This window comes from Mesoplodon mirus, assembly GCF_964341445.2.
Source record: "Mesoplodon mirus genome assembly, chromosome: 1".
Classification (NCBI taxonomy): domain Eukaryota; kingdom Metazoa; phylum Chordata; class Mammalia; order Artiodactyla; family Ziphiidae; genus Mesoplodon; species Mesoplodon mirus.
The window spans coordinates 227,673,861-227,688,076 of record NC_138976.1 but is presented as its reverse complement, the minus strand read 5'-3'; the positions used below and the strand labels follow the sequence as shown (position 1 = coordinate 227,688,076).

General features: G+C 41.2%; 1 protein-coding gene across 1 annotated transcript in view; it reads left to right on the top strand.

Moving 5' to 3' along the window:
* Positions 1-14,216, top strand: part of GALNTL6 (polypeptide N-acetylgalactosaminyltransferase like 6) — a gene marked incomplete at both ends in the record, with an annotated part of 1,095,032 nt that overhangs the window by 1,011,147 nt on the left and 69,669 nt on the right. The window contains one exon of the mRNA XM_082625207.1: positions 3,563-3,670. Coding sequence (XP_082481333.1) covers positions 3,563-3,670 — 108 coding nt within the window. The remainder of the gene's footprint in view (positions 1-3,562; positions 3,671-14,216) is intronic.

Sequence of the window (14,216 nt, the reverse complement as noted above, 5' to 3'; positions counted from 1 at the left end):
AGGAGCTGGGGATTATAGCCTGGCAGTAAGCCCAGGAAGAAGTGAGCATGGAAATTTGTACATCCTGGACTGTATCTCCCACAATAGGATGAGATTAAATCTGTGGGTGACCTGTAAATTTTTATCACGTGTTAGAGTTCACCTCCACCATGGATTTGGAAGTATGTAGTCCAGTTATTACTGCCTGACGAGGCACCCCAAAATCTACAGCATAAAACAAGCATTGTATCAAATTCATGGATTCTATGGGTCCCAAATTCAGAAAAGGTACAAAGGAGAGAGCTCATTTCTGCTGCATGGTATCTGGGGTCACAGCTAGAGGCTGAAATCATTTGGAGGAATCTTCATCTACTTGCCCAGCAGTTGATGTTGGGTGTTGGTGAAAACAGCTGAGGCTGTTGACCCGAGCGCCTACACGTGACCTTTCATGTGGCCCAAACTTTCTACAGTGGGGTCTCCTCAAGGTGTCAGATTTCTTACATGGCAGCTCAAATTTGCATAAACGAGTGCCCCAGTGGACAGGCAGAAGCTATGCCTTTCATGACCTCAGTCACTTCTGTTGTCCTCTACAGGTCTAAGAATTCACAAGCACACCCAAATTCAAGGACAGGGGACACAGTCCCACATCTCAGTGGCGGGTACCAAGGTCACATTGTAGAGAGGCATGTGCAATGGGAGATATTGTGGTGTCTAAGTTGGGAAAAATGCAACCTCCCATATGTATTATCTTAGAATCCCTGAATTTCAGTGTTTGAAAGGATTATGTATCTTATAGAATAGGGACCAGCGAACTATGACCCACTGCCTATCTATGTCAACAAAGTTTTACTGAAATACAGTCTTGTCTCTTCTTAGCAAAGTTTCACAGTTGCAAGACCATATAACCCACAAAGCCTGAAGTATTTACTATCTGGCCCTTTACGACAAAGTTTGCTGACCCTGTAGATAAACTCTTGACTTAGGTGGGCACTGGAGTTAGAACACTAGGACGCATATCTCTGTTCTGGATGTGGCCAATTCTGCAGCTTTGGACAAGTTAGCCTGTAGGCTGCCACATTCCCACCTATATAACTGGGGAAATAGTAAAGTCTGTCATTGAGTTGTGGGCATTAAATGAAAAAGAGCACAGTAAGCATTCATAAATGCTCACTCTTATTATTAGAATTACCTAAAATATCAGCTAGATCAACTATCCACCAGAGTTACATTCTTGTCTACAAAATGTCATCGACTGTGGATTTCAACACACCTAGCAATACAGGAAGCCCATTTCATCTTTAACCAAGCTGCCTATTACAAAGTTCCTCCTTCCACTGAGTTGCAATCTGTCTCTTTATAGCTCTATCCTATTAATCCTAGTCCTAGCTCCTTTGGGTTCTACGAACATCACTACCAAATGTTAGGTTCTTCAGATATTCGAAAAGCACTTCTCTGAATTTTATCTTATCGAGACTACGAATCTCCATTCTTCCAACTGTTTTTTTCTAAGACACAGTATGCATCCCTTCCCCATGTTGGTAGTTCTCTTTACAAGGGAATATAAAGCATTTTCTCAGAAATTAGCATAAGACTTCAGGTAGATAGATCAAGACCTTTAATCCCTAAACTCTCCATATTTTGCTGGTGATGTGTTTTGTGCTACTCAGTCTTTTTCTACCTTCTCCTGCTCTGGAAGAGTTGATTTTTGCAGGTCTGGGGACAGGTCCTTACATTTACCCTTTTTATGTTTAATCTTATAGAGCTCCAGCCTCTAGGGATCTTTCCAGATGACGGTACTGTAGTTTAGAATGTTCTCTGCCCCTCCCAGCTTTACATGATCTATGCATAATTCTGATGACTTGATCTAAAGCCAAGTTGAAATTGATACCATGAGTAGTCCTGAACTCTCAGGAGTTAGAGCCACTGAGTATTGTTTTCATAATCCATTTGCCATCCCCTTGGGATTCCATTCGTCACTGTTTGTTCACTAGTCTTACTTAGGGTGCCAGTCCTCCTAGTGAAAGAAGATGGAAGCAAATGTAAGTTAAGACATAAACATTCCTCTTTCTCTCTTCCAATATTTCACTTTAAAAGAAGCTGTGTATCTGCATCAGTCAGGGTTCTCCAGAGAAACAGAACCAACAGGGTACATATATGAAGAGAGATTTATTTAAGGGAACTGGCTCATGAGATTGAGGAAGCTTGGTAAATCCAAAAATCTGCAAGGTAGAACAGCAGGCTGAAGATGCAGGGAAGAGTTGTCTTTCAAGTTCAAAGGCAGGCAGTCTGCTGGCAGAATTCCTTGTTACTTGAGGCAGGTCAGTCTTTGTTCTCCAAGGGCCTTTAACTGATTGGATAAGTCTACCCACATCATGGAGAGAAACTGCTTTACTCAAAATCCACCAATTTAAATGTTAATCTCATCCAAAAAACATCCTCATGGAAACATCCAGAGTAATGTTTGACCAACTATCTGGACGCTCTGGTGCAGCCTTTGACACATAAAACTAACCATTACAGTATCTAACTCTTTTTTAAAATCATTTTCTTGCAATGAAAATAGCTAAAAATCTAGGATATATGAAGCCTGCATTTATGTTTTTTTTGTTTGTTTGTTTTGTTTTTTTTTTTTTTTTTGCTGTACACGGGCCTCTCACTGCTGTGGCCTCTCCCGTTGCGGAGCACAGGCTCCGGACACACAGGCTCCGCGGCCATGGCTCGCGGGCCCAGCCGCTCCGCGGCATGTGGGATCTTCCGGGATCGGGGCACGAACCCGTGTCCCCTGCATCGGCAGGCGGACTCTCAACCACTGCGCCACCAGGGAAGCCCTGCATTTATGTTTTGATAATTAGTCCGTTTAGAGTAAGCAGCCTGTTGTATAAAACCAGGATTAATGGTTTGAGTGGGCAGTCATGGTAAAATATAACCAATTAATTTTTGCTACTACATATAAGTAAGTACAGCATCTTAACCGATACCCTGAGTTTAACATCTCTTGAGTCCACATCACTAACCAATTAATTTCTGTACCTAAGAAAAGATTCGGAGTGGAGAGAAATTAGAATGCAGCTCTGATTCTTAAGGTGAGCTCTACTGAAAGTTTCAGTATCTAGATAAATTATGGATACACCTATGTGGCTTAATTCATTCACCTATTTTAGAAATTCCACTTTTATACTTTACATTTTTAAACTGACACAAATTCTAATGTTATTTCTTCTAATGATTTCACAAGATTGTCAAAACAAATATCTATATAAATAAGATGTCTAAGCATTAAACGCCAGTTTATTATAATAGTTGTGTTAAAATTCTACTAGAATAAAAAATATGTCAGCATGTTATCTATGGAAATTAGATTTACTGAACTAATATTTTGGTTCTATACTCCTATGAATCTAGGTTTTTTAAAAATGTGGTTTGTTTGTTTTTTTCCTTGGTTAGCCATTGATAATAAACAGAAATGATTGATTTAGAGACTTTAAGAGATTTTAAGATTTTGTATGAATCTTACTCATAATTTGGGTTTTTGGTATAAAAGGTACTGTTCTCTTTTATTATACTTTTAATTTCCCCTCTTTAGGTTTGGATGTGTGGAGGAGAAATGTTTGACGTTCCATGTTCTAGAGTTGGTCATATCTACAGGAAGTACGTCCCTTACAAAGTTCCATCTGGGACCAGTCTGGCAAGAGTGAGTAACCAGGGATCAGAAAAAGTGGGTTTGATGTGGTTTTCCGTGTGCAAAATGTGAAGCCTCACATGTGGTCTAATCCAACATACAAATCTGATCAACATACAAATCTGATCAACATACAAATCCACGTCTGATCAACATACAAATCCACAGCTTGGCCATTCCATTTGGCAGGCTTTTAATGTAGAGGCTCCTGTGTTTCTCAGAGTTTTATTTCCATTCCTTAAGGAAGTATTCGTTATGATGCTAAGTCTTGTTATTAATTGTATCGAAGCACTTGCACATACATTATATTTATATATTATTATATTTGCATATTATATTTAGTCTTCATCTATACTTTCGGAGCTTAATATTCTTATATTTATTTTGTAGATGAGAAAACTGAGGCTTAGCAAGGTGGCTCTTTCACGTACACGAGTGACAAATAGCAAAGTTGGAGTTTAATCCCAGGTCTTCAGAATGGACCCCTCACAGGGAGTGTAACAGGATAAGTCAGATGGAGAACAGGATGAACGGGATGGGGAGAGGTGTCTCCCATACTCTGCCTTCCTCTCATTCTTAATCAGGGCCAGCTCTGCCTAAAATTTTACCCCATCCTCAAAATTCCAAAACTGGTCAAGTCCAAGATTTTTTTTAAAGATACTGTTTTGAGTAAAACCTTTATCTTAGACCAGATGCAAGGATGCTTTTCTCTTCTGCCTTTTACAATGTTTGGGAGAACGTGGTCATGATACCTTCCGGAAACAATCCTGACAATTCCCGTTTTCTGCGTCCCTTTTTCCGTCGTTTGGTCAATTTCAGGCACCACAATCTGTACCTGCTACTGCTAAGACCCCAGATCTAGAAAAAGGGTGTTTCACCACCACCCTCTGCACCATGTTCCCCTAAGAATCTAATCCCAAATGATTCATGTTTGTTCTTTTACTAATAAGGCTTCAATATATAATCAAGTCTTTTACATAAAGTTCAGTAAGCTCACACAACAAGCTTTTAAAAAAATATAAACTAGTTCATCAGGATTCATGAGAGTATCAATCCCACAAAGGCAGAGTTTCTCTCGGAATTATTTGCTACTATTCTCCCGGCACCTAGAACAAGGGTTGGTGTCACTCACCAAGATGTGTTGAAAGAATTAATGAGTCAGGAAAAACTAAGACAAGAAAATGCTGCAGGTCTAAGGTCTTACTAAAACGTAAACATTTTAATGAAGTATAATAAAATTCTCATTTATAGTGAGTCCTTTTGGGGGAAGGAGGATTCTGCCTTATTCCCTTTCCGAGATTATTTGTCAATGATGTCCGTTTTCTTTGTTTTCTTAGGCACACCATAATCTCTCTTACAGCAGTTTGAGTTAATAGTAATGAAGTTACATTACATACACCTTGAAGGGAGGTAGTCACATTACTCCTCCTTCCACAAAAGATTAATCAGATGTTAATAACATACTCCATTAAGTTGTTAGAGAAACATATTATTTGAAGAAAAGAAACCAATCACAAAATCACAAAGTGATTAAAGAGCTGCATTGCGGGTAAGGAAATATGATTTAATTTAGGCATAAGACTTAATACATATGGATCTGAAAACTCATGAACTCCCAAAAAGGGAAATGACTGAACAGTTTTGAGCACATACCATAAATCAGCTGTGTGGATATCATAAGCAGTAGCAGTTTAAAATGTCCCAAAGATAATGATGTTCCATCATTTGTCCATTTCACTCACTCATACGCTCCACGCTTGTGTCCCAAACGGAATCTTTTATCTGCAAGATGGGTGGTGGGTGTGCTTGGTTTGCAGCCAAAAGTAGAGTCTAGAAGCTGGGGGGTGGGAGGGAGTTGTGCGGATCTTCAAAAAATAACTCTGTTCATATACTTCAAAGAAAGAAATTAAGTCCTTCTTCAAAGACTGTCAACTATAGGGAAACGGGCTGGCACATAAAATTTCCAGCAAAGAGTGAGGGTTTATTCAAGTGAAAAAAAGTCCGTAATTCTGAATTTTAATCTTTTCCACTTAAATTTTACTTGAGGGCTCCTTTTTATTTTTTTTCTAAACTGCTAGAGCAATCAGAAAGTCATAAATATTGAGGCTCAGCTGTCACTCTAAGAAACATTTTATGATTTAAATAAAAAAGCGTATTAAAATGAAAAACCATTCTGATATTTTTTGAGAGAATCTCAACTACCTGCTACACCCTGCATTATCACTGAATCATCAAAAATGAGGAGACTTTACAGATGCTCATATGCAGGGCCAGGTCCATACAATAGGGAGTTCATCCTTCCAGCCTTGCAGGAAACGGAGAGAAAGATGGAGAAAACTCCACAGGCTTATTTTCTTATCACAAAGCTCACTTAATTCTTCAGAAATGTGCACCCTTCTTTTATGTACCTATGTAAATAGAGGACTCCAGCTGACTGTCACAACACACACACATCACACACACACACACACACACACACGTGTGAATAGCCTGCAGTCCTCTAAATAGCAAACCAGCATGTATCATAGAAATAAATTCAAATAATTAGCTAGTCAGTGCCTTCTATTTACCTAGCATTACAGTCTGGCTGGAAGAGACAAGATGTCTACACACGAAACCATTAGAGGACAATCCAAGACAAAAAATATGGATAGTTGTTCAAACGTGTTGTAAAGATGTGTGTGGTGGCGGGAAGAGGGGGGGATGGGGTACACTAGCTGCTGAACTGAAAGCGGACCTTCAAGGATACTTCAGTTAGATGAACATGGTTCGCAGAATCGTGGTTGCCAAATTCAGGACCGGTGGACCAGTTCCTGGCCCACTTTTCACCCAGCCTCAGTGAACTAAGAAAAATGAGAATCACAAAGCTAAATCTATTCCATTTAATAACATCTTTTTATGCAGCAATCTTAGGCTTTTTTTTCCTCTTATGACAGTATAAGAGATGGTAGATTTTTATTAATGCCCTTATTTGGCAAGAATAAAAATTAGCCTCCCTGTGTCAATTCCCACAAAATGCAAAATTCTGGGACACTGTGCCCTACAATTCAGCTTCATCAGGGAATCAGAGTGTCCACGTGTCATGAGTAAAACCAAAGGTTTTACCATGTTAGCTCGGGGTCCAATGTCAGTACACCGGGCACAGCTGTGATACCTTCTCACCAGGAGCAAATGGCCAGTCCCTGAGGGAAGGGCTGCCCACCCCTAGTGCTGCAGGGGGACCAGAAAGTCCCCAGGGCCGAGGGGACAGACATCCCCTCCTGGGGATGGCACTGACTGTCCTTTACACAGAGGCATGAACAGCCAAGTGGCTGAGTGGCAGAGGGGGGAGACCCTCGGTGGAGACCCCCCGAGGAGACCCTTCACTGCGACAGGCTGTGTCATGAGCCACGCACTCTGCAGAAGCCATTTCGGGCACCTCAGACTTCCCTGTGAACGCCAGTGTGTTTGGGGCAATCATTTCGTTGGACCTGAGACCGGTGACATAACAGAGGCACAGAATAGCCACCCCACGGCTAAACACACCAGCTGATGCAGCACGATGTGGTCCCCTAGGAACACGTGGCCGGGGCGTGTCCCCAGGAGGGCTCCTTGCAGAGCAGGGCAGCCCTGCAGACTGTGGGTGGGGTCCTGCACAGGAGACAAAGCAGGTCCCGACCCTCACCCTGAGTCTGTAAGGGATGCCCAAACTGGGCGATTGTATCCTTCTGTGTTTTGCCATTGACGTAAGATCAATAACTGTTCTTCTTTAAATTTCATCTTGCATGTCATGGCAACCACTGTCCAAATTTCAGGATAAGAGCTATAAAGCCAAAGTCAAATCCCCATAATAACGGATTGGTAAAGGGGATGGAGATGAAACGTCCCACGAGCAGAGCTGGGACTGTGTCTGTCCAATGCTCGCAAGAAACGGGAGTGGCTGGGAGTCCTGGGGGAGCCCCAGCAGGAGCAGAGGGCCAGGTAGGAACGAGCAAGCACAGAGAGTGACAAAGGATTGCATTGGGGCTGCCGAAGTTGAACTGGGACAGTGCAGTGGAGCCAGAGTGCAGACCAGGGTGTATACCTTTCCCTTACCGACTGCAGGGAAGAACTCGGGGGGGTTGAACAGGAAGTGCCAGGGTACAAATAGAAGGGGTAAAATGGAAAGGTCAACCAACAGGTAAATATTAAAGGAGAGAAAGACTAAAGAAAGTAACATTTTGAATGCAAGAAGCATCTATAAAGAAAACTTCCTGGGAGATTTTCATTGTTTTGCCACCCTGTGCAAGAATAGAGAGGTCAGACGTGACTGCAAAGTTTTCATCGCCACATCTGAGACACAAAGGTACAGATACAGGGACGAGAGGAAGGGGCGGATGCTGAGGCTGGATTTAGATAAGCTTGGTCATAAGCGACCGTTGCACACAGGCTCGGGGAGAGCCAGACCTGGAAGACGTGCATGGACTTCCCGTCCAGAATTCTGAGAGCCCACAAAAACCAGATTTTGCCAGATTTTCTTTACTAATCAATTTTCATTTTTGAAAAAAAAAAAATCCCATGCCAGGCACTGTGCTAGGCCCTGGAAGTATAAATGCTGAACAAGTGAAGCACAGATCTTAACTTCTCATAACTAACAGCGCCAGCTGTGACAGTAAATCCACGCAGTCCCACAATCTGTATAGGACAATCAGAACGTCATGAGGGTGAGAAGAGTTAAGTAAAAAACCATCAGACTCACTATGGAATGAGATCTGTATCTTACCTAGTTTACTTATAAACTTCTGTACAGAGATCATAACGGTATGGTTGGCATTATGATTTAACAGAAGAGAAAGCAGGTCTCCTGAATAACATACAGCATAATTTCATATATATAGTGATATATGTTCTAGGTTAACAAATGATATTTAATGATCCTATAGGCTACACTGTGATCCACATGCATGTCACAGATATTTTGACTTTATACATTTACTTAGGGCTTCTTAGCAGAATACGGTGACCTTTGAAGATTTCCTACGGTTACTGTGCTCCGTGGGCACAAAGGTGCAATCTGAGGTCTGAGGGACAAGAGTTGCTTTGCCTCTGTCAGCTGTGAAATGACTTCCTAACGTATTTCCCAAGATGCCTTTCTCCCAGTGTCACATCCCTGGGGACATCCAGCCCTACTGACCCCATAGATCATCTCAGACCCTTGGAGTTGGTGGGGGTGGAAGAAGGAATGGAGGAGGGGAGGGGGAGGGGGGAGGAGGAGGGCTTCCTGGTCGAAGCCTGACCACCCCAAGTCCATCAGGGAGTGACCCTCACTGTGCACCATGGTGTTGGCTACCCTGCTTGGAGTAACTGCAACAGAAAATAATATCTGACGTATGCAGATATGTCCCTTGTTTATCTCAGAAAAATGTATCAGTTGAGGGAAAGCATGAACAAAACCAAAAGGACTAGTTTGATGTCAGAAAATGAAATCGCCAAGAAGGCAATCAAGTATGGCGATGAATGGGAAATCGACTCTCCCACAAAGTGACCCTTCCCCCCTCATGACTGTAAATCAGTTGATTCTCATGAAGCTGCCCAGCAAATAGAGCTGGAGCACCACTACCTTGGCTGCCAACAGCAGCCAGCACTTCGTCCAACTTCTCTGAAAGCTGCAGGATTCAGATGCTTCGTTTGAAACTGTCCTTGAGTTTGGGGACACGGTGGCCTATCATGGGCTTTCCCCCAAAGAGCAGAAAATAATGAATTCTTCCCAAAAGACAGCTTTCATAAATGGCTAGGACTTCTGTGCAGATGCAATTCCTCTCAAAACAATAACTATTTCAAATGCTTCCTTACAGTGTAACCAAAAGGGCAATAAGTCTGTCCAGTACTCATGGCAAGAACTAAAGATGATTCACCTACTGCTGTCATGTGTATCTCTCCCCTCCTGGCCATATTTTAAAATATAATAGCTCCTATTTAGATGGAACTTTTTAAATTTATTTTTTATTGAGGTAAAATTGATGTATAACGTTATATGAGTTTTGTGTGTACAGCATTATATTTCTACTTTTGTATTAACTACAGTGCTCACCACCAAAACTTTAGTTTCCAACAATCACCATGCAGTTGGTCCCCTTTAATCATTTTGCCCCCATTTCCCCTCTGTAACCACTACTCTGTTCTCTGAGTCTACGTGTTTGTTTTTCTTTGGTTTGGCTTGTTCATTTATTTTGTTTTTTGTATGTCTGTTTGTTTTGTACATTCCACAAATGAGTAAAATCACACAGTGTTTGCCTATCTTTGTCTGTCTTGTTTCACTTAGCATAATACCTTTAAGGTCCATCCACGTGACAAAGGGCAAATTTCACCTTTTTATGGCTAAGTAATATTCCATTGTGTATATATACCATATCTTTTTATCCATTCATCTGTTGATAGGCACTTACCTTGTTCCGTATCTTGGCTATTGTAAAGAATGCTGCAATGAACATAAGGGTGCATATATTTTTTCGAATTTGTGTTTTCATATTCTTTGGAAAAATACCCAGAAGAGGGATAAGCTGGATCCTACTGTAGTTTTATTTTTAATTTTTTGAGGAATCTGCATATTGAACTTTTTGTTTAAAAATTCAAGCATCTTCCATAAATAATATTTCATCATTTTTCCTGATAGCCTCCCTAAAAATCAATCATAACTTTATTATGTGACAATAATGGTTCAATAAATCATTGAGATTTGATGAGTCCATTGCGGGTTATGAAGATAAATGTCATCTCTAGCCACAAAGAAGGCTCAAGCTGCAGAAATTCTTCAATAAATATTTATCAAGTGCCCACCATGTGCCAGGCGGAAATGCATAGAGCTTGCCCCATATCCTAAACCAAGAGCATTGGACCTTTTAATTAAATCAGGCCTCCCCTTTGTAACAGAATGTCACCTCACCCAAGGACATTCCCCACTAGAGATAAGTTTCTGCCTGTACAGCACTCATACTAACCTTCAATGATGTCCCTTTTTCTACCGCTTGTTTTGCATGTGAGGAAAATAAGGAAAAGTAAAACTATTCCATCTGCCAAGGACCTAGGGAGAGGAGATGGGAAAACATGAAACATAAATGTGTTCCCCACGGCTTGACCCTCACTTTCTCCCTTAATTCCTACCCCAGTGGTCTGAGAATTTTAAGTATCCATGTTTTTTAGCTGTTCATTTAACAAAAAACAACAGAATCACACTTTGTCTTTAAAATGCTTAAACAATATGGAGGTAAAGCATAGAATTTTCATACCAAACATAGACACCAAAAAAGAAAGTGAAGTAGCAAATCACTGACGGGTACAGTCTCTTACCATTTGAAAGTTTCGTGAACACAATATGCGAGGTAAAGACAACATTACTTTAAAATTCAGCAATTTCCCACCAAACTTCTCAAGACTAACTTTTCGTTTGGTCTTCTTCTTATTTCCTCTACGTACTTTTCCCCAAAACTCCCACACGGTTGCCATAATCTCCATAACCAAAAATGCAGCTCTTGCAAGAGGGAGCAGCACTGGCTGCTCTATGACTCTGCCTTTTGGGACCTCAACTGGACGATGAAATGGCAGGAGCACCTGGCTGAGAGGGACTCGTTCAGGGGAATTAGCTTCTTACCCTGAGAGGAGTAAATGCAGAGTGACGCTGCTGGAGGCCTCTGCTGGGTCATTTCCATTCTAAGCACCCTTGTTTCCAGTTGTTTATTAGTTCATGGCAAGAATTCCATCTCCAACTACAATTCCAGCCCAAGCACATTTCCTTTCTAATGTCATTTGAGGTGGAGAAAACAGTTCCACTTTTTACTCTATAAACTGAGAAATGGTCAGAAACCAATGGGCGGCTTTGTGGTGTCCGGATGCTCTTGGTGTTCTAATTTTGAAAATGGTTTATAAAAATAAAATTTCACAGATTGCCTAAACTTTGAACAGATGTAGTTTTCAACTTAAGAACCCTGTGTAAGCTGTTAAAAACATAAAGATTTTTTTTTGCCTTTTTTCAAAGTATGGAAACTAAAACAGCGTATTCTAATAACTGACAGAACAATGCTTCAGCACCATTTAGTTCCATCACAATTTGTTGGACTGCTTGCTGTGGGTGTTCCTGTGGAGGAACAAAACACTAGGTACTCTCCTTGGCTGATGGTTAGAAGATGCTGGTTGTGACATGTATACATATTATGCGATATATATAGCAAATGTATCAATAATCATCATCCACAAATGAGATCACACTGTCCTTTGCACTCAGGTTGTGATAGCAGGAGCCACCATGGGCTTGACTGCCAGGAGAACGCCCTTCCGATCATCCCCAGGTGTCTCTAGACGCCCCCAAAGTCTTCCTCTGTGTGCTCACATACCTGTTTGTCAGAGGAAGTCCCCACTCTGCATCATGTGAGATCTGCCCTTGGCCTTGTGCTCCCACTTGCCTCCCACTTGCCCACCCCCTGTAAAGTCACTGGAGAAGCCACACCACCACCATCATTCCCAGTAACAGCATCAACTTCTAGCTTGTGGTGTTGCCTCTGGAGGAACCAGCACTTCAGTCCTCAACGTGCCAGAACTTGTTTGGGTCCTGGATAGACTCAGACAGCCTGGCCCTCATCTAGCTGTGGGCCATACGTCCTCACTGGAACACAGAGACCTCTGTTTCTATCGGCATCCCTTCAACAATTCCCACAGCAACTGGTTATCTCCACTTTCTCATAATTTTTTTTTAGGTCATGAAAAATAATTCCATCATGTTCTGACCCTCAATCTCAGCCAAATACGGTCTTAAGGGATGAGAAAAATAAGACAAAACAAAACAGAAAGCATGTTTTTTTTTGCCCTATCATCCTATTTTTGCTTCTGAGGCTAGGTCATAAAAGGCACTGCAGCTTCCACCTTGATCTCTTAGATGGCTGGCTTTGCCACCATGTCATGACATGGAAACTCACACAGCCCTGTAAAGAGGCCCGTATGGAGGAAACTGAGTCCTCCTACCAATAGCAAGCACCAGTTTGCCAGACATGTGAAGGAGCCACTTTGGAAGATCTTCCAGCCCGCTTTGAGGCTTAAGATGACTGGTTCATCAGCCAAAATCCAACTGAAACTCATGAGAAATACAAGCCACATTGCCTAGCCAACCCACTCCCAAGCTCCTGACCCACAGAAACTATGAAAGATAAAAAGAGAGCACCTCTGTTTACAACATGGTTTACTGAATATTTTAAGCCCACTGTTGAGACCTGCTGCTCAAGTAAAAGATGCTTTTTAAAATATCATTGCTCATTGACAATGCACCTGGTCACCCAAGAGCTCTGATGGAGATGAACAATGAGATTAACGTTGTTTTCATGCCTGCCAACACAACGTTCATTCTGTGGCCCGTGGATCAAGGAGTAATGTCTACTTTCAAGACTTATTATTTAAGAAAAACATTTCCTAAGGCTATGGCTGCCATAGATGCTGATTTCTGTGATAGATCTGGGCAAAGTAAATGGAAAACTTTCTGGAAAGAATTCACCATTTTAGTTGCCATTAAGAACATTCATGATTCATGGGAAGAGGTCAAAATATCAGCGTTAAAAAGGAGTTTGAAAGAAGTTGATTCCAACCTTCAGGGATGACTTTGAGGGGTTCAAGACTTCAGTGGAGGAAGTAGGGGGAGATGTGGTAGAAATAGAAAGACAACTAGAATTAGAAGTGGAGCCTGAAGATGTGATTGAATTGCTGCAGTTTCATGATAAAACTTGAATGGATGAGGAGTTGCTTCTTGGGGATGAGCAAAGAAAGTAGCTTCTTAAGATGGAATCTATTCCTGGTGAAGATGCTGTGAAGATTGTTGAAATGACATCAAAGGAATTATAAAATGACATAAACTCAGCTGATAAAGCAGCAGCAGGGTTTGAGAAGATTGACTCCAGTTTTGAAGGAAGTTCTACTGTGGGTAAAATGCTATCCAACAGCATGTCATGCTGCAGAGAAATCATTTGTGAAAGGAAGAGTCAATCGATGTGGCAGGCTCCACTGTCATTTATTTTAAGAAACTGTCACGGCTACCCCAGCCTTCAGCAACCACTGCCCTGACCAGTCAGCAGCCATCAACATCGAGGCAAGACCCTCCACCAGCCAAAAGGTTATGACTTGCTGAAGGCTCAGATGATGATTAGCACTTTTTAGCAAAAAAGTATTTTTAATTAAGGTATGTACATTGTTTTTTATACATAATGCTATTGCACACTTAATAGACTACAGTATAGTGTAAATAATAACTTTATAGTGTAGTATAAAGTATAGCATAGTATAATATAGTATATACTATAGTGTAAATAATAACTTTACACTATAGTATAGTGTAAACATAACTTTTATATGAACTGAGAAATCGAAAAATTCATGTGACTCATTTTATTGTGACAGTTGCTTCTTTGTGGTGGTCTGGACCAAACCTGCAATATTTCAGAGTTATGTTTGTTAAATTTGTCCAATCCAGGAGGATGGAATATCTGTCCATTTATTTGTGTCTTCTTCAGTTTCTTTCATTAATATCTTACAGTTTTCGATATACAGGTCTCGGTTAAATTTATTC